General features: G+C 37.2%; 1 protein-coding gene across 2 annotated transcripts in view; it reads right to left on the bottom strand.

The window, feature by feature from the left end:
* Positions 1-11,453: 11,453 nt before the first annotated feature.
* SOX10 (SRY-box transcription factor 10) overlaps positions 11,454-20,992 on the bottom strand; it is a 90,631-nt gene continuing 81,092 nt past the window's right edge. For both annotated transcript variants that reach the window (XM_044068539.1, XM_044068548.1), the window contains exon 4: positions 11,454-16,036. In XM_044068539.1, the coding sequence (XP_043924474.1) occupies positions 15,351-16,036 (686 nt within the window). In that variant the 3' untranslated portion in view covers positions 11,454-15,350. The remainder of the gene's footprint in view (positions 16,037-20,992) is intronic.

The following is a 20,992-nucleotide window of genomic DNA, read 5'->3' as shown; positions in this document are numbered from 1 at the left end:
TTTTTGGATACAAAATTAATAAAGCTAAAACAAAGGCAATAGCAGTATATACCCACACATGAACTGGTTCAGCAATATCCATATTTACGGAGACATGATAAAATGAAGTATTTAGGAGTATGGATTAAAAATGATTCTAGTGTAGCAACTAAAGATATGTGGGAAGAGACTAAACAAAAGATAATACAAAAACTGAGAAAATGGAAGCTTTGTTATATGGATATGAATAGTAAGATACAAGCAGTCAACATGTTTTCAGTCCTTTTAGTCTTATACACAGATCAGGCATATTTTTATCAACTAGAGGAAAAGTTATGGATATCAGTTAATAAAGAGCTGAAGGACTTCATCAGGGAGAAGAAGATGGTAAGAGTCAAGTGGGATAAGCTGATTCTTCCAGTGGAACAGGGCGGATTGGGATTACCCAATTTGAAGGGGTATTTCAGAGCTACACATTTAAGACTCCTATATATAGCAGAAACAAGAAAACTATAATTCAAAGTGGAAAGGGATGATGATGAACGGGGGGGGGGGGGCAGAGTTCAAGGAAACAAGAAGAGACTTGGATACAGGTCTTTAAGGAGAATAACAGTAATCATACAGAATATCATATCCATGAAGTCGAAGAAGGTATTCTAAGAAATAAACCAACACAGGAATGGAGAAAGGAGATTCTGTCAGTAGGGATGACTGTATTTAGGGATACAGACAATAGTCAAGATGGGGCCGAAATTTATTGGAAAAAACTGGCAAAGGAACCAAGGTACTGAGCAAATAACTAGAGAGGGAAAGATAATAGAATGGGAAGACACCAAGAATTTATTTGAACTGCAGGTTAGAGATTGCCTTCTCTATCAGGGATTGATATCAGAGTATAGGCAAAGAAAAAGAAATTGGGGAGTCCTAAATGAAAGACCAGCACTGGTAGAGGTTTTAATAGAATCTAGAACAGAAGCTGCCATTAAAAAAGGAATAATTAGTAGAGCATATCAAATATTGCATACTAACTATAAGAATCAATCAGAGGAGGTTAGAAAGGATTGGGAAGAGAGACTGGATAAGCAATTTACAAATAATCAATGGGAGGATATAAGTATGTCTTCCAAATATGCAACAAAATGTAGAAGATTTAGGATTTTTGCCTGGAAATGTTTACATAGATATTTTTATACCCCAAGTGGACTCCAGAGAATTTTTCCTCTGGCAGACAGAAAATGTCGGAGGTGTGAAGGGGGAAGCAAGAAGTAATTGGGAAGATATTTTCTGGGACTGTGGTGAGTTGGTGGACTTTAAGGATTCCCTGCGGGATGCACTGTCAGAGATGCTGAGTGGGCAGATTGGTCTGACGAGGGAATTGTTTTTTCTGAGCTATAATACAGAATCTGAATTGCCTAGACATGGTAAGGCCTTGCTGTGTCTAATAATAGTGGCTGCCAAAAAAGCAATTACTAGAAAATGGAAATTAAAATCTAAACCAACTATGCTGGAAGTAGTGAATATATTAACAGAGATAAAACAAGTGGAACTGAGATCTTTAGAAAAAAGTTAGGAGCAAACTACATAGGAAGAAATGGGAAATTGTAGGAAGAATACATACAAGGGAGGAATGAGGTTTAAATGATGGCAGGATGTAAATGAGCTATTTAATGTTTGAGGAAGAAAGATTGGGTAGATTATAAGTGATGTAAAATGCTTGCAACTAGAAGTGTGTCAGTGTGGTTTGTGTTAATTTATATAAATGTAAGATTGCGTATGTAGTAAGTGATGGTTTAATAAAGATGTTTCTTGTTTAAAAAAGGCAGGAATTGAACAATGTATGCAATTTGCTCAGGTTATATGATATATAGCAGCATATGTGAAGTATAATGTATGTTATGTTATTATAGTTTGATTACTTTTATATGAATATAAATTTGCCTATTTCACAAGTGATAATTCAATAAAGGTGCTGGAGGAAAAAAGGTATTGAGAAAAACTTAGGAAGAACAGCCAAGGATAACTATAAGGCCTTTTACAGCTATGTACATGGCCTAAATCGTAGGACCCAAGCATGTGCCAAACTAGTGACTAATGGTATCATACACACTGATTCCACTAAGATTGCAAACCTACTAGCTGACAGATTTTGCAAAAATTTCACTTCCTTAGTGCCGCCAAACGTATCACAAACCTTGCCACTGCACCAACTCCCTCCACCCTACATATCCAGACAGCAAGTCATTAAAGCCTTGACTAAGGCAAAAAAACTGCCTCTATGGGATGAGACCGCAACCAAGGCTGTCTTCTAAAAAAACTAAAACATGAACTAGCATCACCCTTAAGTACTCCATTCAATCACAGCCTAATCCCAGGCTTTGTTCTTGTAGAATGGAGAACAGCAACAGTTATTCCCCTCCAGGAAGGTGGCTTAGCAACAGACCCAGGGAATTATAGACCCATAAGTCTGACCAGCCTCATCTGTAAGGCCATGGAACGTATCATCATGGACCACATAAATAAAGACATAGGCAGCCTCCAAACCCTGGATCTGACCCAGTTTGGCATTGTCAAGGGCAAATCCTGCCTGTTAAACTCGGTGTTTTTTTTTTTTAAAATGTGACCAGGGCCATTGACAAAGGCAAATCTGTGCACACAGCATACCTCGACTCTGCAAAGGCCTTTGACACAATCCCACACTTGGGCATTACCAATAAACTTAGCAAACTGAATGTAAACCCCTTTCTTGTAGGATGGGTTGCCAAATGGCTCACAAACCAGTCACACGCTATCAAAGTGGGTGACTCCACATCAACCAGCAGACCAGTCACCAGCGGGGTGCCACAAGGGTCAGTGCTGGGCACCCTACTGTTTGCTATATATTTCTCAGGAGTTCAGGCCAAAACTAAGGGACTGTGGCTGACCAAGTTTGTGGATGACTGCAAACTGGGTGCAATTAGTAAATCCCCAAATGATGTCAGTATACTTCAGTAGGGTCTTACGCAAAACAACGACTGGTGTTTTAGTCATGGTCTCAAGCTGAATGCAAAGAAATGCATCATCATTCCCTTCAGTAAAAACAATGTCCCTTCACACTATCAAATTAACAGCAATACCCTATGTACCTATGAAGTGGTAATAGATCTGGGATCACAAGTAGACTGTGACCTTAACTTTGAGCTTTAACTTTGTGTCTACTGTAGTATGGAATGCTTTCTATGTAGTACACTTAATTAGCAAAAGCATCACCTCTAGAGCAAAGGAGGTTATAACCCTTCTATACTCATCACTAATCAGGCCAATGATTGAGTGTAGTGCCCCTTTCGGCATGTCCCATACAAAGCACCTGCAGCAGTTGGAGAGACCTCAGAGGTTTCTAAATAAGAAGGTCAAGGGACTCCAGAATGTGCCTTACACAGACCAAATAAGTCCCTGTTGCTATACTGAGTATCATATTGACTTCTTAGGGGAGACTTATACCTGGCTTACAGAGCAATCCCCCACCCAAACCTAATAAATTTGCTATGCATCTATAAAAGAAAAATGGGACTAGAGCTACCCATTCCAAGGACCTAAATATGGCCTGTGACTTGAATAGGATGTGCTGGAGGGACAGATTTTTCTCCCAGCGACTGCTGCTTCTTTGGAATAGGCTGCCATTTATGTGAAGAAGAGCACCTCTATGACACTGTTCAAAAAGAACCTTGATGAGTGAATGGGGAACCATAAGTTCTTACTGGGGATAGTGCCCACTACCCTACTGGACATGGACAGTCATTACTAAATACAGTTATGTGTATTTAAAGTATCTATACTATTACATTGGGATGAAATGGCTAGGCTTGAAATGACCTCAGTGTCAATAGCCTAGTAACCTCAAATGATCCTATGATCCTATGAACCTTTAGCCTTAAGAAAAGGTGCACTGGCTATCTTTAAGTAAAACTAAATTATGCACTGTTCTAGTAAATGAATTAAAGTATTTAGCTACCAGAAAAGCTGCTATCTCTTGTTCATTTCCAATAATTTCAAACTTTATTTTTTACTGAACTGCTTGCCCTTGTACCTTTTAATTTTATGTTTCTCTCAGTAAACAATGTCCAGACCTCTTGATTTACTGCCTTTTCCTTTAGCCAGCTTGTTTCCATGGAGACACATGATCAAAATGCAGAGCCGCCTATAGCTTCAGATTTCTCAACTGGCACTGAACATTTATTTACTTAAAGAAACCTATTTATTACATTTCTGTCTTTCATTTTTTAAAATCCACTTGCATTAAAAAATAAAAAAAAAACTTGTCATTAAATGAAGCCAGTGGTATTAATCCAGATATTTATACATATGCAAAAGTAAAAGAAAACATTCAAATTCTACATATATTATAATCAGTACAATTTTACACCCCATCCCCACTCAACAGCCCAAGATTACAACCTTTTGACTTAAACATGCTTTTGCCTAGCCTTTCTTCCTTTTTACATTGTAATGCCTACATTTCTTAAAACTAAATAAAACTAAAAAAAAAGAAGAAAAAAAGCACCTGTTTACTTCAGTATCTTTATCTCATACAACAATCACTAACAATGCTTTATTATATCACGTGCAGTTTATATCATAAAATGGTTTATACAAATGTTAAGAACAAAAATTGTTTTACTTACAGTTATTTTTCCCTTGTTATCCTTTTTTTTCTTTTATTGTTCTTCCAAACATTAATGAAATGAAGTAGGACAATTGCCTGTCAGTCCTCCACCAAGTTTAACAAAGTCAACAAAAGTCTAATCTTTTTCATCCACTTTTTCTTGTAGAGCTACATTTCACAAATGTGATTGATGCTTTATAGTCTCACATTTATTCATTAATTTCAATGGTGCTGGCCTTCTTACTGTTCATCTCCATCTCCCATGCCCTGACTCTTGTTAAAGTCCAAGGTACTCCAGATTCTTCTAGCCAGCTTCTGTGCTTTTTTTCTGCCTCTCAAGCAATTGCCTTTGAAACATTGGAAAATGATTCACTGGCAGTCTCTCTATATAAGCCTTACCATCAGAAGAATGAGAAGCAGAGTTTCCTTCTGTTTGATGCCCATCCATTGTTGGACAAACTTTTGTATTCCCCTTAGCATGTTGTGTATCAAAAATGGCTTTAATCCTCTAGGAAAAATACTCTGAAGACAGCTTGGTACAGCTGCTTGGATCTCACACCTGCCGATTGACATTCCTTGATTGCTGGGATAAATTTGTTTCTCTGCTGCCAGGTGTGAATAATCATTTTCCACTGTTTCCAACTTTTAATATATTTCCCTGTAGCAACAGTTTTGTCAGGATCAACTGTTTCTGCCGGTAGGATTGCATCTTTACCATTACAGGTCTTGGCTTCTTGCTCATGGCCAGGTTTGTAGCATACACACAATGTCCCTTTCAATTAACAGATCTGGGTGTGGAATATCAGTTCAGTTGCGTATTTGTGCCTTCATAAAATTAGTAATCTGTTAATTCGAGTTTCTCTGGTACAGCAGAAAATCTGAGGTTTTCCCTATGTATTCTGTCTTCTAATTCTACCACTTTTTTTAAATATCTCCTCTTGGTCAGTCTCATACTCAACCAGCTTTTTCTTCATTTTATCCTCTGATTTTTGCAGTTTTATCAGCTTATCTGAATATCTGTTTAAAGCTTCTTCCATTTTTCCAGCCTTTTGTTATTTGAGTTGATATATTCCTTCAGTGTTTAATTTATTTTATTCAGCTCAAAGCACCTTCGACTTACTGGAAGTCATGTCTTGCACCAAAGCTGGATCTTGTACTACCTTTTTGCTGAGCAGCTTCAGGATTCTTCCCGGTAAGTGTTTTCTCTTCACCGTTTCTAGTTGATTTTATTTCAGGCTCTCTTAGTTTTTGCTTTGCTGGAATACAGGAAGTGTACTTACTAGCCAGTAACTGAATTTGCTGAAAGTGACAAGAGTTCTTGGCCCTTGACTTCCGTTTCCTTTTTCACACAGGACAGCTGAAGTTAAGCTAATAAAAAAAGAATCTACAATTGTATTTAGATATGTTACCAATACATGTAACCCCGTACTAATTGCAGAATTAATTATTACTGGGTACATTGCGGGTGCTGCTTAGAGCCCTTCAGGCTGATATCAAAGATTGAAACAATACTAATTTCATGATCTTTAATCGCACTTTGACTTAGGAATGGAGTCCAAAAGACTTGCAGAAATTAAAGAGAGAGTTGAAGTTCAGCTGTTGATCAGTGTGCAGCCATTTTGAAAAGCACTTCTACAGCCTTATTATCTTCATTCTAGCTCTGATGAACCTGGCTTACATGACTGTGCTACAAGAGACCATAACTTATTATTCTGACCTTAGTCCTGTTTTTTTTTTGCATACACCCACTTGCTGCCTATCACCTATTCTATTTTACTTCTTCATCGCTGGCTACCTTCATTCACTCCTCTGTACTCTACCTATAGTTAAACCATGTCTTTTCTCCCCTACTATTTCTGTTCTAATGCTCTTTCAGGTACCCCTTCCTCTCCTTTCCTCTTTGTTACTCTATCACTACTCTCCATCATTCATTAGTTTTATGTCTCATGTGTTTCCCCTATCTTCTCTCTATAAAATCAAATACCTTACTCTGTTTGCTTTCTCCCACCTTTTATGTATTCCTGCCCTTAGAGCTACATGCCACCTATTCCTATTAATTTGTACTTTTTAGAATTCCTGCTGTTTTGCTTGGAAATACGTTTTGCTTTTCATGTGTTTTGAACTGTTTATTTAAGTCCATATCCTCTATTAACATTTACTAGTTATGGTGTTTATAAAGATTCTAATTTTATGAGGTTACATGTCTGCTGTAATGAGTATAGTGATCTTAATTATTTAACTTCTCTTCTATACAGTACTGTTATAGCTGCATTTTATTTTATTGTACATTTTATTTTACCTGGGCGCTGAATCATAGCTGAAACAGTTCCATATTAGATCAGTCCAGATACCTGATTAACAAACATTAATAAATTAAAAAAAATGACAGATCTATGTGACAAGTATAGGTATCTGTTATGGTACAATGCAATTCAAGGTATGACCTGTTTATAGTGCACTTATCCGGTGACATTGGTGTCTCTGCCTCACATTAAATGACAGAAGATCAAGGTGATCTGTGTGTGGGCATGTTAATCATGTGATGTCAGTAACCCAGCCGAAAGTGGACCCTGCATACTAAGCAGCATACAGAAAGTCATGGGAAACCTGCCCACAATTTAGCAATCCGGTGACAGCAGTTAGCCTATGCCAAGATTAGGAGCAACTCTGCTTGCTGTATAAAAATTATGTAACGTCGGTTTCCCTTTCCCAAGAGGATGGTCCTGTTTGCTGTGCATGGATCAGTTCATGTCAGTGCCTTTACCTAATTACATAGTACTTTACTCTGGAAATGGGGATGTTGCTGTCTGTCATACTGTAATCAAGTGACATCAGGTATCCAGTCTGGTCATGCAATATAGTGGAACAAGGGACACCCTGCTTATAGTTCACTCACCCCTAGATGCCAGCACAGTGGGGAACTTTTTCCCACCTTTCTTTACAAACAAAGATCTAAATTAATATCAGACACATTTCTTTTCTTTCTTTATGTAAATACACTCTTATGCTCTCTGCTGCTTGCTTTTTATATTGGTGTTTTCGTAAAGGAACTTAATTTATATTTTAAATCACACACAAATATGTAATTTGGTCCTTCAGCTGACTGCTTTTTATTGTCCATATATTTAAAATCAAAGGAAAAAAGTCACCCTACCTTGTCAATAATTAGAAAGCTTTATGGTTTTGCTGCTGATTACTTTCATACTCTTTACGCTACTCTCTCTTGCATGGACCTGCTTTATATAAAAAGCTTATGGCAGCACTCTTCTTCCATTTTTTTTGTCTCCTTCTTCATGTCTTCTCATTGTTCATTTTCAAACAGTAGGTTCATAGATTCATAGATTAGTACTAGGCTAACTGCCCTTACGAGCCATTTTAAGCCTAGCCAATTATCCCTTGTGAGACTCCAACCCTGCACCTTGTGTTTGTAAGGCAAACACCTTAACCACTAGTAATAGCATACAACAACCAACCCATTCCTTCAAAAAAGGACACTTGACATACCTATTTATTTTAAAATCACAGCAGGTGAGGTCCTTACTCTGAGTAGCGAATGCTGTCTGATTTTCCTTCATCTCTTGTTGGCTGATTATAACCTTGCTGCTCCACTCTTCTGCCTTCATCTTGTCCAGGCGGTGACAGGCTTTTACATCAATGGTTGCATGCTGTCCAGTTAGATGTTCTGTACAACTATCTACCAATTAAATATGCCATTGTTCAACTTGCGAATTTAGAATGAAAGCATTACTTTGTTAAGCAAAAACCTGTATCTGTTGTATAACATGCATGGTTTCCAATTGTATGTTTCATATTTTCATACAGCATGATTGGTTTTCAGACAGTATGAATCAATCAACAGGGTCTAACTTTTTTGTAAGTTTTGTTATGCATGTATCCTTGTATATGTTATATATTAACACACACACACACACACACACACACACACACACACACACACACACACACACACACACACACACACACACACACACACACACACACACACACACACACACACACACACACACACACACACACGCACACATCCCGCATGCACACACACACACAAACACACAATCTCTCTGTCCCTTTCTTTTTTTGCTCTTAGATGATGCAGTGTTTAAGTTTAGGGCATGTCAGACATTGTACAACACTAACCCATACCAACATCTGTAATGCAATCACAACAGATATTCTTGGAGAATGAACACTAAAAAAACATTAAAGCTTCTGGGCAGCTCTTCAGTGTCCTTTATTCATATTCCAACACAGACCCACAGCATTAAAGAGCTGAATGTGGAGAAATAAAATCTGTATTTTTATTCACATTTCATGTGGTTGAAAGTGATGGCTAGACAATCAACAGGGCTGAAAGACTTTGGAAAATGTAAATGCCAAGCACTTTTATGTAGTTACATGCCATGTTCCATGGGGACAAGATAAATACAAAGTGCTGACATCAGGATGCAGGCCCTGCTATTAAATGTTCTGTACTATCTGGGCTTAATGACCTAAGACCTTACCATGTAGCCAAGCCCCAGACAGTAAGACAAGTAAACTTTACCCCACAGTGCATGTACAGCATACTGACCCATAGTTCCTTTCAGCATGACAATTTTGACACTGGCAAGGGGATTGTGGGCATAATATCTTATGCTGATTCTTATCTATAGCTACACATATCCTGACACTTATTAAATGAGACAGGAATGTTTGCCTTTTTTATAGCAAACAGCAAAAATGAAATTACTTGACAAAATCAGTTGAAAAAGTAGTATACTTTTTATTTAGTTTAAGCACAGTTAATGTAAATGCAGCACTACAGGTGGCAAAAACATAACATATTTACATAAAGAGGAGGTGTCTTGATACACATGATACCTTGAACATAAGAAATTCCAAAGAATTGCTTACTGACATTATAATTAAATAAATCTCATTAAAAACAAACCTTTCAAATTACATAATTCCTTCAGAAAACAAAAATATGACATGAGCAAAAAAATAGATGGGGATTGGTACAGCCAAATAATTAAAATATGAGGGCTGAGCATTGATTGTATGATGGGAAAGAACTGGAGAAAAGCAGAATCATTAATGAAGCTGGTTTTAACATACTACTCCCTGTTTATCACTTCCAATGCATTTCTTTCCAGGATCTGAATGAGGGTCATCTAAGATTACAGTAAGGACTTGCCCCACTGTGTCTGCACACAGTAATTTAGATTCCACAGTTATTCATGTACCCTGAAAAGATTTTACTGTCCAATGCTGCATTTAAAATAGCTGTTTACATAGTCTAGGCAGATCATTATGTAACCTCCAGGTCTTATTAGCTGCAGTCAGAATCTGTCTAGTGCATGAACCCCATTGTATAGGAGGATCACAGCAGTAACTGCAACAATCTCTCTGCCAAATTCCCTTAGCTCATTTAGCTTAACTTCCCTAAAAGATGCACTTGACCATGAGCTCTTATTTTCTGCTTTAATTTTTATTATATATTTAAAAGAAAAATCCAAATTTTTCAAGAAAATAGTAATTTGTCTGGAGGCTTGTATCACAGATAGGCTTAGTATACAAAATAATTCAGGCTTTATATTTACTTTATTGATAACCAGGCTCATTCTAAGCATATGCAGAGAATTAAGGCAGAGTATAAAAGAAAGATGAATGAATGTCAAAAATAATATAGCTGCAGTGTTACTGCATATAACAAACAGCTATAACAACCATATTGCAGTATTGAATTGATGAAGATAATGTTACATGCTGGTTATAGCATGCTGATTTCTTGGTTTTATGGATAATAAGGTAAAAGATGTTTTGTACTGTTGTTTGAAGATGCACATTTTGATGACATTCATCATGAAGAACTCCCAACTGATACAGTAAATAGAGCTTTTATAAAATTAAAAGATCTTCTTTAAAACAACAGCTCACCTTAAAATACATACCCTGCCACTACATTCTGATCCCTGTAACACTCAGCTGTGCGTATAATTCCACTTACAGGATATGTTGCATTCAGCAGCCTGGGTCAGAGGCTTAATTCCTGAACTGTATTGATATATTTTTGTTTGTCCTAAATATGGAGATATGGTTTTACACTTTAGTAAAGTTTTCAGAGTCATGCTTTTTAGTGACATAATTCAAAGACACCAGAAATCTTTAAGACCACATGCTTGGATGTGTGCACATACAGATTCACTTCAGAAGCTCGAAATACTAAAATCTCGAATTTCAGTATCTCGAGCCCAAGAAGTGGAATCCACAAAACAATGAAAACTAAAAACCTTGAATACCGGAAGTTTTGAATTTCGCGGTTTTACTACACACACACACACACACACACACACACACACACACACACACACACACACACACACACACACACACACACACACACACACACACACACACACCATCCAGCACACAAACACACACAATCACTCTACTACATGAAAGCAGGGGGGCAAGCCCCTCAGCACCCCCCCACTTAAATATTCTCACTCTGAGGTCGCACCACATAAAAACACACACAAAACATCACCACACAAGCTACTTTCTCTTTGCACACACACATCACAGCAACAAAAGACACTGACACACACTTACCTGAATACATGACCTTAGCGGAACTTTAGAAGCATGAAATTCAAAACCTCCAGTATTCGAGGTTTTGAACTTCGCGCTTCTAAACTTTTGCTATTATGTGGATTCGGCTTCTTGGGCTCGAAATACTGAAATTTGAGATTTCAGTATTTCAAGCTTCTGAACGGAAACCGTGCACATACACACACTCACACAAATACACACACACACACACACACACACACACACACACACACACACACACACACACACACACATACACATACACATTAACATTAACTGTCACATATTCACATTGACATTAAATTAGACAAGTCCACAAGTAGGCAGAAAATTATATTCAAATGCAGAAAATGGAAAAAACTATTTTTTCTTACACAGGTCTGTCTTTGACATTTGACCTTAATACTATACATATACAATGGTGATATAGGTTACTGTGCAATAGAGTCAGCATTGTAAGTAATAGTGCATTCCAAAGGGACTGCCAGCACTTACAACCGAAAGCAGGGCGAGTGCAGTACAATCAAAATTACAGAGTATGCACATATGGCTCTTAGTGCTCTTCTGAAGAGGGTTTGGGATGGGTGTGATGTGCACTTTTGGATACTCAGAGTCATGCAGCAGGGTGATGGCCATATTAGCAATTTACAGCAGGTTGCAGCTATTGACTCCTATTTTACGAAGTTCACTGTTACTGGATCTGGATGTCACACAGCTGACCTTGCTCTCTGCCAATATGTTTTTCGGAAATGGTTTGTTTGCAAAAGTTACATAATCCTTTGGCACAAGCTGCTGTTAAGTGAAAAGTGTCACAACTTTACTAACTGTTCCAAAACTAGACAGGTGGGCACTGGGGGCTCTGTCACAATTGCAGGTAAATGTATGAGCTCCTGCTTTTCAGCCCTCCTACTTGTTCTCTTGAAATCTGCCCTGGCATTTTAAGTAGGCAAGCAGTATTTCTGTGTCTGTATTGGAGCATCTGAGTGTGTTTCAGATCATACATTCATTGTAGTTTGTGTCCACATCACATGCAGTGAGTGCTTTGGAGCTAAAGTTTCACCACAGTGTTTCACTTAAGGCTACAAAGGTGTTACACCTGCCTATGAAATGGGACTGGAATAGCAATTAACATTAAAAACTGAATGTTTTAGTTGTATGTCAAGTCCCTGTTATGCAGTGCTGTAAACATACTGATTGCTGTTTGTATTTCAGAAATTTGGGACATGCTATGAAAATATTGAATAAAATACAAGAAGAATGATGAAACACTGAAAGATATCAACTGATCATATATGAAATCCCTAAAAATAGATATTCAAGCATTGTTTCTCTTCATCAAAGGGGAAAAATAACTACAGTGATGGGTTTTTACTTGTACACTTTTGCCATTTTATACGTGTAAATAAATAATTTCTGTTAGAAAAAAAACAATTGCTTAAAATTGTTAAATCTACATATTATACAAAAGAACAACAAGCTTATGGCATCAGCTAATACGTCATAAAATGAAATATAGGCTTTGGATGCATTTCCCACTGACATAATGACAACTGGACGTCAGTTTTGCACCTCTTGATCTAAGGCATGTATTGAAATGCTATCTGTGATTTACTGCATATTTTACACATACCATCGACTGCGTTATTGCTTACTTGTGTTAGTTTTGCTTGTGTGGTGTAGCAGAGCATTAACTCACATTAACTCACAAAAAGAAATTCAAGCTAACAAACAATATCAAAGAAGGAATGGTATATGTAAACACTTCTTCACCAAATCATTTTACTTAATGTTCAGGGACTAGATATTTTTTCTTTGGACTGAGCAATTCAGTGTTTTATACTACAGTCACCAGAGAGGGTATCTGGTTGTTCAACTGAGTCACCTTCTTTTTCTTTTTGTTTCTTTTGGGTTCCCCACAGCTAACCATCTGTATTCCCAGTTTGTCTTCTCATCCAGTAGATCTATTGGCCTAGCCTTAGTCTCCCCTAGGCTGATCTCAACCCATGTATAGGGCTGATGAGGAGATTAAAGACCCTGGGGCAGCATTATACTGCTATCAGATAGTGTTTTCTACTGTTTTCCCCACCTCTGTGTATGCCCAGTAGGACCCAGAGGCTGGTAAATACAATGAGCATTAGTGCTAAAGCACTCCTCACTTCCAAAGAGGCTGATGTTGGCAGCACCTTGTGTTTGTCTCCCTGGTCTCCATCATGGAAATCAAACTGTGCTCATGTACCTTGAGAATATAAAGCTCCCTCCATCTCCCCAGGATAGGCATCCTCATCCTCCCTGCCTGCGCCATCTAGCACTGAGCTGCCCTGCTATTCAGACTCAGGTTGCCTGGGCCGTAGTCAGGGCTTTATCCTACTATGCCAGTGGCTTAAGGTAACTGAAACTCTTTTTAGTAATCTATGATTGGATGAGCCCAGGATAACAAAGGGACACCTCTTGGTAGGTTTTATAATTTTATCACAAAGTTCCGTAACCTCAGAGATAGATATAATAAGTAAGGGGGTGCATGGGGTAAAGCCCTCTGCAATGGTGTGAGGGCACTGCTCCTATGTAAGAGCCTTTACAATGAGCATGTTTGCATTTTACTGAACTTATTTGATTACAGTTTACTAAAAAGTGACTCATTTGGTTGAATCATAACTCATCAGTTGTGGTTGTGAAAGAAGGTCAGTAATGTTGTTCGGTATTCATAGATTACATTCATATAAAAATCCCACATTGTCAGTGATAGAGTTATATATATGATTCTATACTTAGCTATATTTCATAGTTTATGCTATTGTGGACATTTTACCAACCTATATATGCACGCACATATATTCCCACAGAATCTGAACCCATTACGATGTAAATACCAGATTCCGTGTATCACAAAGTAAAGCAACTGCCAGTGGTATTTGTGTTTGAAGTAACTTGTTTGTTTTAATGTCAGTGCAGTTACCTCCCCTTACCTATTCCAGTCTCCTTTACCTTGCTGTGCTTTAGCTGTTTGCTGTACTTACTGCAAAATGTCAGTGTTGTGGCTTCCCAGACAGACATCAGTTAAGCAGCTGTTCTTGAAAGTGCAGTGCTCCACTTAAAATCTCACACTCCTTCTGCTATGGTTGAGAGAAAGGATTGCTCAGTACTGTAAACAGAACCCAAACCTGTGAAGGGCACATGCCCAGTATTATTAAACCACACATGCAAAACAACCTTACATGTACCGTATAATACCCCCGTTGTCTCAGATTGCTTGAGAAGTGGGTCAGCAGGACTTGGTAAACAAAGAACATTTATAAATATTTTGAAGTACCTATAAAATAGATTACCATTGCTCCTCCATTAGGTTTCTTTGCAAATGAATTAATCAAGCTAATATTGTCTTCTCATTTAGTAAGCTTAAGACAAATTATTTCTGAACAGTTATCATCCTGGTAAGCCAAAGCAAGAGATTATTAAATATCAGAGACACATTGCTCAGTCATTTACAACACTAATTCTACATATTTCACTTCTTAGAAATAAATACAAAATTTCCTTTGCAAGAGGCTACATGCCTGCCAGTGTAGAATAATGAAGAATGTTATTCAACATAGTATCGTTAGCTTTGCATCTTCAGCATCCTCTGCAGGAGGGATAACTTGGATTGCATGTGCCTGATTTATAGATGTGTAATACTGTGCTACTGACTACATATGAGGACAGATCAGTGTTCTTATTAAGGTCCCAGTGGCCAGTCAACAACTGAAATAAATCTGAAATCTAGATGATGGAAATGTAAGATAAGTGAACTGATATATGATTCAATGCTGTTTTAAGGCATCTCTCTTAATTCCAGTGGATTTTGCTTCAGTTAGATCACAAATGCCAGTCAGACAGCAGTCAGATTTTCTAGCTCTGAATGTCTGGGCAAAAGTATCCCTTCACTATTACTTGACTGATAAGATGATAGTCTGTACTGGCTCTTGTTGGAAGACGTTTTCAGTGACTAAGACGGAAAGAGATGATACAAATATATAAAGCCAAACAGCTCAAGCTGTCTTGGCTATCATATCATAGCAAACTGTACACAGGAGTTTGAATTCCCCGATTTCAAGAAAGGCCTATTAAAATCAGATATTGTTCATGGCCTTGAAAGTGTTGTATAAACTGGTTGTTCCCAGTGAGTTGGACTGTGAGATTGAGGTATAGCAGAGGGATCTGTGATAGCAGTATATAACGGGCGCTGGGAAGGTCCCATGTAGGAGAACGCTGAGTAAATGCTTGAAGCCTGGCTGGAGTGGCCATAATATGAACCAGAAGGCTGATGATCTGTGTAGTCAAACTGAGTTCTTGATATAGCTGGGAAGGCAGATCCATAGTGTGGAAGACTGAGGGATGTATAAGTTATCTGAGATCCTGTCTGCTCTGTAAAATGGGATGGGGTAGGGCTTTCTGTTTTGATCTGTGCTTTTGAGTCAACAGATGATGAAGTTGTTGCTCCACCATGCTGTTTTGCAATCCAGGCTGAATGGCCACTGGCTGCTGCCAGGGCACTGCTGATGCCATAGCTTGACGCGTAGGCAGTGGCTTGACCCGGGTGAGTTGCATGACCATTTGGTGGTAGGTACTGATCAAATTCATTCACATCAAAGGTCTCCATGTTAGACATAACTTCATGACTGATTTCTCCAATGTCCATAGTTCCAAAATCAAGGTGAGGTTTGCCACCATCTGCTAGGGATCGACTTTCTCGTTTCAGCTCAGATTTACCAGACTGAAGCTCAATTTTTGGAGTTGTAGGAGGAGTAGGTGGCCCATGGCCTTGACCTGTAAATTGAAAAGAAAGAACAAAAATACTTAAAATTCTGCAAATTATTTCCAAAACTATTGTGGCAGAACATCATAAAAGTGAAAATGAATATTGTGAAATGCTGAGCTGCCATCCATATACAATACAGTACTCAAATATAGTACTTAGTTCCTGTATTTTAAAGTATCACTAAAACGTACTTGTTCATGTTAAACATTTTTGTAATATATTTCTCCTTCCACTCAGTGGTCCATTTAAATTTTCTGAAAACTTTTGTTACACATACTTAACACTTGATGCATTTAATGTATAATGATTTTTAAGTGAAACATCATAAAAAAAAATAGTTCAGTGATCAATTTACTGATCCATAATGCTAGACCAGCAAATACTTCAGAAATGAAATAATACGAATAATAATGTGTACATTTTCAGAGCTGTTTGATTAACTTCAGGCTGAAAATAGAAGGATTAGTGGTGTTGGCTATGCTTTGTGTGACCTTTCAAAATTATGTAGGAACAGGAATGTCTTTATGAATTGCCATGCAGGACCAATTGCTTCTCAGATAGGAGTTAAAAGTAGTGAGGTTAAGTCTGGAAATGATCACATAACCAAGACTTAAAAATGGAAAATACAATGCGGGTATCTTTAGAATGAGGGATGCATTTTGATCTGTGATCGCAAATTATAGATTAAAAAACTGAACATTTCTGAATGGGAAGTAGAGTACAGTCAAATAGGAATTGTCCTGAAGAAAACAGTGTAAGAAACCTCTGTGTGGAAGATTTTCAGTCCATATATCTCTAGTTAATCACTGTATATTAATCAGATCAGACAATAGTAGTAGAAGTAGTGAACGTAAACTCGTCTTAAGTCAAAACAAAACAAAAAATAATAATAGAAAATATATAATTGTACAACATTACTAAGTATTTGAAAGTAATCCAAGCAAGGCAGGCAGTCTGTTTCCAGTCGAAAATCCTTTATTAAGTTACTTACTTTACTAAGTTATTAAGTTATTTATTAAGTTAGTTACTTAATAAAGGAGTTTTGACTGGAAACAGACTGCTTGCCTTGCTTGGATTACTTTCGAGTACTTAGTAATGCTGTACAATTATATACTTTCTATTATTATTTTTTGTTTTGTTTTGACTTAAGACGAGTTTAAGTTCGCTACTTCTACTACTATTGTCTGATCTGATTAATATACAGTGATTAACTAGAAATATATGGACTGAAAATCTTCCACATAGAGGTTTCTTACACTGTTTTGTTTTTGGACCCACTACACTTTAGTGGGTTGTTTTGAGACTTCGGGGATACCACGGAGATTACTTGTGAATTGTCTTGAAGAAATGCCATACAGGACATAGGACCTGTCATTAGCTGTAAATAAATTGGGTGGTTATATTTTTGCCCATTTCTATATATTTGTTTATGTTTGGCATTACCATGCTGCAGGCAATGTTTCATTGCCTCAGCCTCAGTTGCCCTGCTTCCTCCATGGCAACTTCTCACAATGCCTCAGTGCCAAAAGATGACATTTTCAAGGTTCAAAAGTTGCCATCAAGTGATGAGCAAACAAAATGCCTTTTTCAGCCTTTTCTTTGCTATTTGTTTTTGCTTTCACTGTTTTGTACTCTAGGAGTTTAGTCTTTCACTTAGTGCCATCTTGTAAACAATAGAGATATAATTATCTGATAGCTGCTATGTTTTTTAAATGAGATGACAAAGTAGGTCAAATCTTTTCCCTTCCTCTGCACCTTCCTCCTACCCTCGCTCAAGATATAGAATCATATGCCACTGTATGTCCCTTGTTCTTCTACGTGTACTGCTTGTGAACACTGTCTGTTCCTAAATCAGACATACTGCTATCATACCAAATAATGGATCCCCCAACTAGAACTGATGATGTAAGAACTGTATTCACGAATGCTTCAGTTTTTCTTTGACAAACTGCATAGTCCATATGGCCTTCTGAAAAAATGTATACTTGGTTTATAGATAACTCTACTTCTTCTACTTTACAGATAATGTCTGTAGAAGCCCAAATTGTGCAATTTTAATTTTATTTTCATCCAGCAGATTGAAAGTATTTAACACATTTATATTAGCCATACATCAACACTTAACCCTTTTCATCTGCTTCTATTTCTCAATGTTGAGAAAACATAGACCTCCAAATATTTATTTTAGTTGTCACATTGACAAGTCAAGAATCTTTACCGAAGAGGCCAGACACTCAGACACTGTAATGTAATTTCCCACAGCCTTTGTAAATATTTAGCTCAATGCTGAGATATTGTTGACCTTTTGGTGTATTTTTTATTTTCATCTGTCATGCCCAAAACATCATCTGATTGTCATACTTTTTGTTTTCTCCATTAAAGTAATTCCATTTATAGTAACCTACTACCATTCTTATGGTAGCACGTAACATACTGAAAATAAGTTGTGACTAATGATTGTGGTTAAGCGTATTTGAACTGCTGAAGTCTGTGGAATAAGATTCATTTATGTACTCTATGTACTTTTAAGTTTTTTTAGTAAAGCCTGAAGGAATGACAGTCTGAAATTAGTGATATGCATGTTGAATGAGCTAAATATGGTAACAAAATATCTGCATGGATACCAGAAAAATCAGCCTATAGGCAGGCCTTCGGCAGAGCTGCTGAGCAGTATTAAACATGGCATTCAATTGACTTAAATAGAAGGAATACATGTGAGGTTTACTGCTAAGTTATTCAAGAGACCTAAGAAATTGCTATGAAATATGGAAGTCAACTTCCCTACAGAAAGCACAAAAAGTGTTTTTTGTTTTATATCAACATTATCTGAGTCAGTATGAACCTATGAGGATCTCCCTGTTAGTGTAATTATAAATCATATTCACTGGCAGGGGATAGGTAAGTTTGTTTATGGTCTAGCATTTTCCTTTGCAGTTTGAAATAATACTTGAAGTAAACATAACAAACATATTCTTGTGGCAGTTTTACTGACCAATAGTGTTAACTTACTAGATGAGGTTTTTGTTTGTTATCAAGTCTGAACTGGGTGATTCTATCAGGTTTAACAGATTATGGTGTGGACTGCTGTACTAACACACTTAACCAAAATAAATCATTTGATGAGTAGTGTTATGAAAACAGCAGTAGAATTAATTAAAGGAAAACTACTCACAACATTTCCTTTTCCCAGAGTCTATTTTCCTCCCTATAAATCATCATTAGGTTGTCATATAATATAACTTATCTGATTCTTCCCGTGTATGGCATTGCCATTCTATTTAGTCTCCTCGGTGTTCACCAAGCTGCGCTTGAATGAAATCCCATGGTATTTTCCTTGGAAACTTGTCTCCCTGCTCTTATATAATCCTGCCCATCACATTTTAAATTTTGTTTTTAGAAAATAAATAAATAAATAAAAAAGAACAAGGCAACTCCTTGTTTTTTCTTCCCATTGGGACCCTAAACTTACTTAGTCTCCAGAAATTCACAGCTTTTTCACTACGTTTTGTCAGATACATCTATTTTCTTTTCCTCCTGTGGTGCAGTAAACCTATCTGAGCCTTTGGTAATTTCATAGCTGTGTTAGTTTTCTCTTTCAGAGTGAAGAAACCCAATACAAAGACAGAAACAAAGTGACTTGATATGCTGAGTATCACCTTTCTCAAAAAAACAAACAAAAAAAAAAACCTAAGCACTGTCTTACAATGGCTCTACTTCGGTTGGTTGAAGTTTCAGAACTTCGAAACCCACTTGTGCGAGACCACTTGTTCGAAGTACTGAAACTTCGAAAACTGAGTACGGAGATCACAATACAGTGTGAAATGGGAATATTCCCTTTTCCTTGCTGTAGTGCGATCTCAGAGTTGGTATATTTAAGTAGGGGGGATGGGGTGTGCAGGAGGGCTTGCCCCCCTGGAAAAAGATTTTTTTTGTGGTTTTTTTTTTAGTCAGCTGATTTGGCGACTAGACTTCAGTGAAAGTGCACTTTCATTGAAATGCACGTTCGCTGAAGTGGGAATCTACTTTTCTTTTTCGAAGTAATGAAATTTCGACGAAGAAAAGTAAATCCCTCACAACACATGACACCAGTAAATGTCACCTGAAAAAGGTTGCAGAAAACTCTGTCCATTTCCCAGAATTACTTGTAATCCTGAATTATGTCATTGTAAGTATATACAAACACAATTTGCTGTAAGACAGCAGTGCACGTTTAGGGCACGTTTAGGGACCCAGACTGCACTATGGAAAAAAGGATACCTAGTAAAAACAAAATTATGTAATTATGCCTTTGCCTATCAGGGTATTTTGAGTTAGAACATATGAAAAATAGCCATGGATGCTTGGAGTGCCATGGAAACATTACTATAGCACAGAAGAGCAAGATAAGAGATTTTTTTTTCAGTTTTTGGCTGTAGTGTTTTTTTTTTTTTTTTTTTTTTTTTTAATAAATGTATAGTGCTAACATCCATTATCAGAATCTGATCTATATAGACAGAGACAAAATTATGTGAGAAAGAAATCACAAAATTAAACAAAATAAGAACATTTGTCAGACAATGTGTACACATCTGATGAGACATGTCCTCTTAGCTGGCCTTGGAGCACTGGTTTTCAACAGGGAAGAAATCTAAGAAGGGAATATCAGTCCTTGCCTCTTGCACTATGGATGAAAGTGCTAAAATGGATTTGCTGGTGGAAGCCAGGTCTAGCTAAGTGATGTGTTTTAAAGGTGTGCTTTATCTATATTCCATTTAAATCTTACACAGGTTATCTTAGATGTCCAAGGACATGTTTTATGAAGTGGAAGGGTCTGGGATATAGAAAAATTACAGATACATTTAGATATTTAGACATGATCAGTATACACACAAATTACAATAGACATGTTTTTACAGTGAAATGAAAATATTTATTCTTGACATGAAAATTGAAATTTGCAGAGGGACATTGTAAGTGGCTCAGTG

This window comes from Protopterus annectens, chromosome 1.part0 (assembly GCF_019279795.1).
Source record: "Protopterus annectens isolate FY-2018-M chromosome 1.part0, PAN1.0, whole genome shotgun sequence".
NCBI lineage: Eukaryota > Metazoa > Chordata > Ceratodontiformes > Protopteridae > Protopterus > Protopterus annectens.
This window is presented reverse-complemented; position numbering and strand designations above follow the sequence as displayed.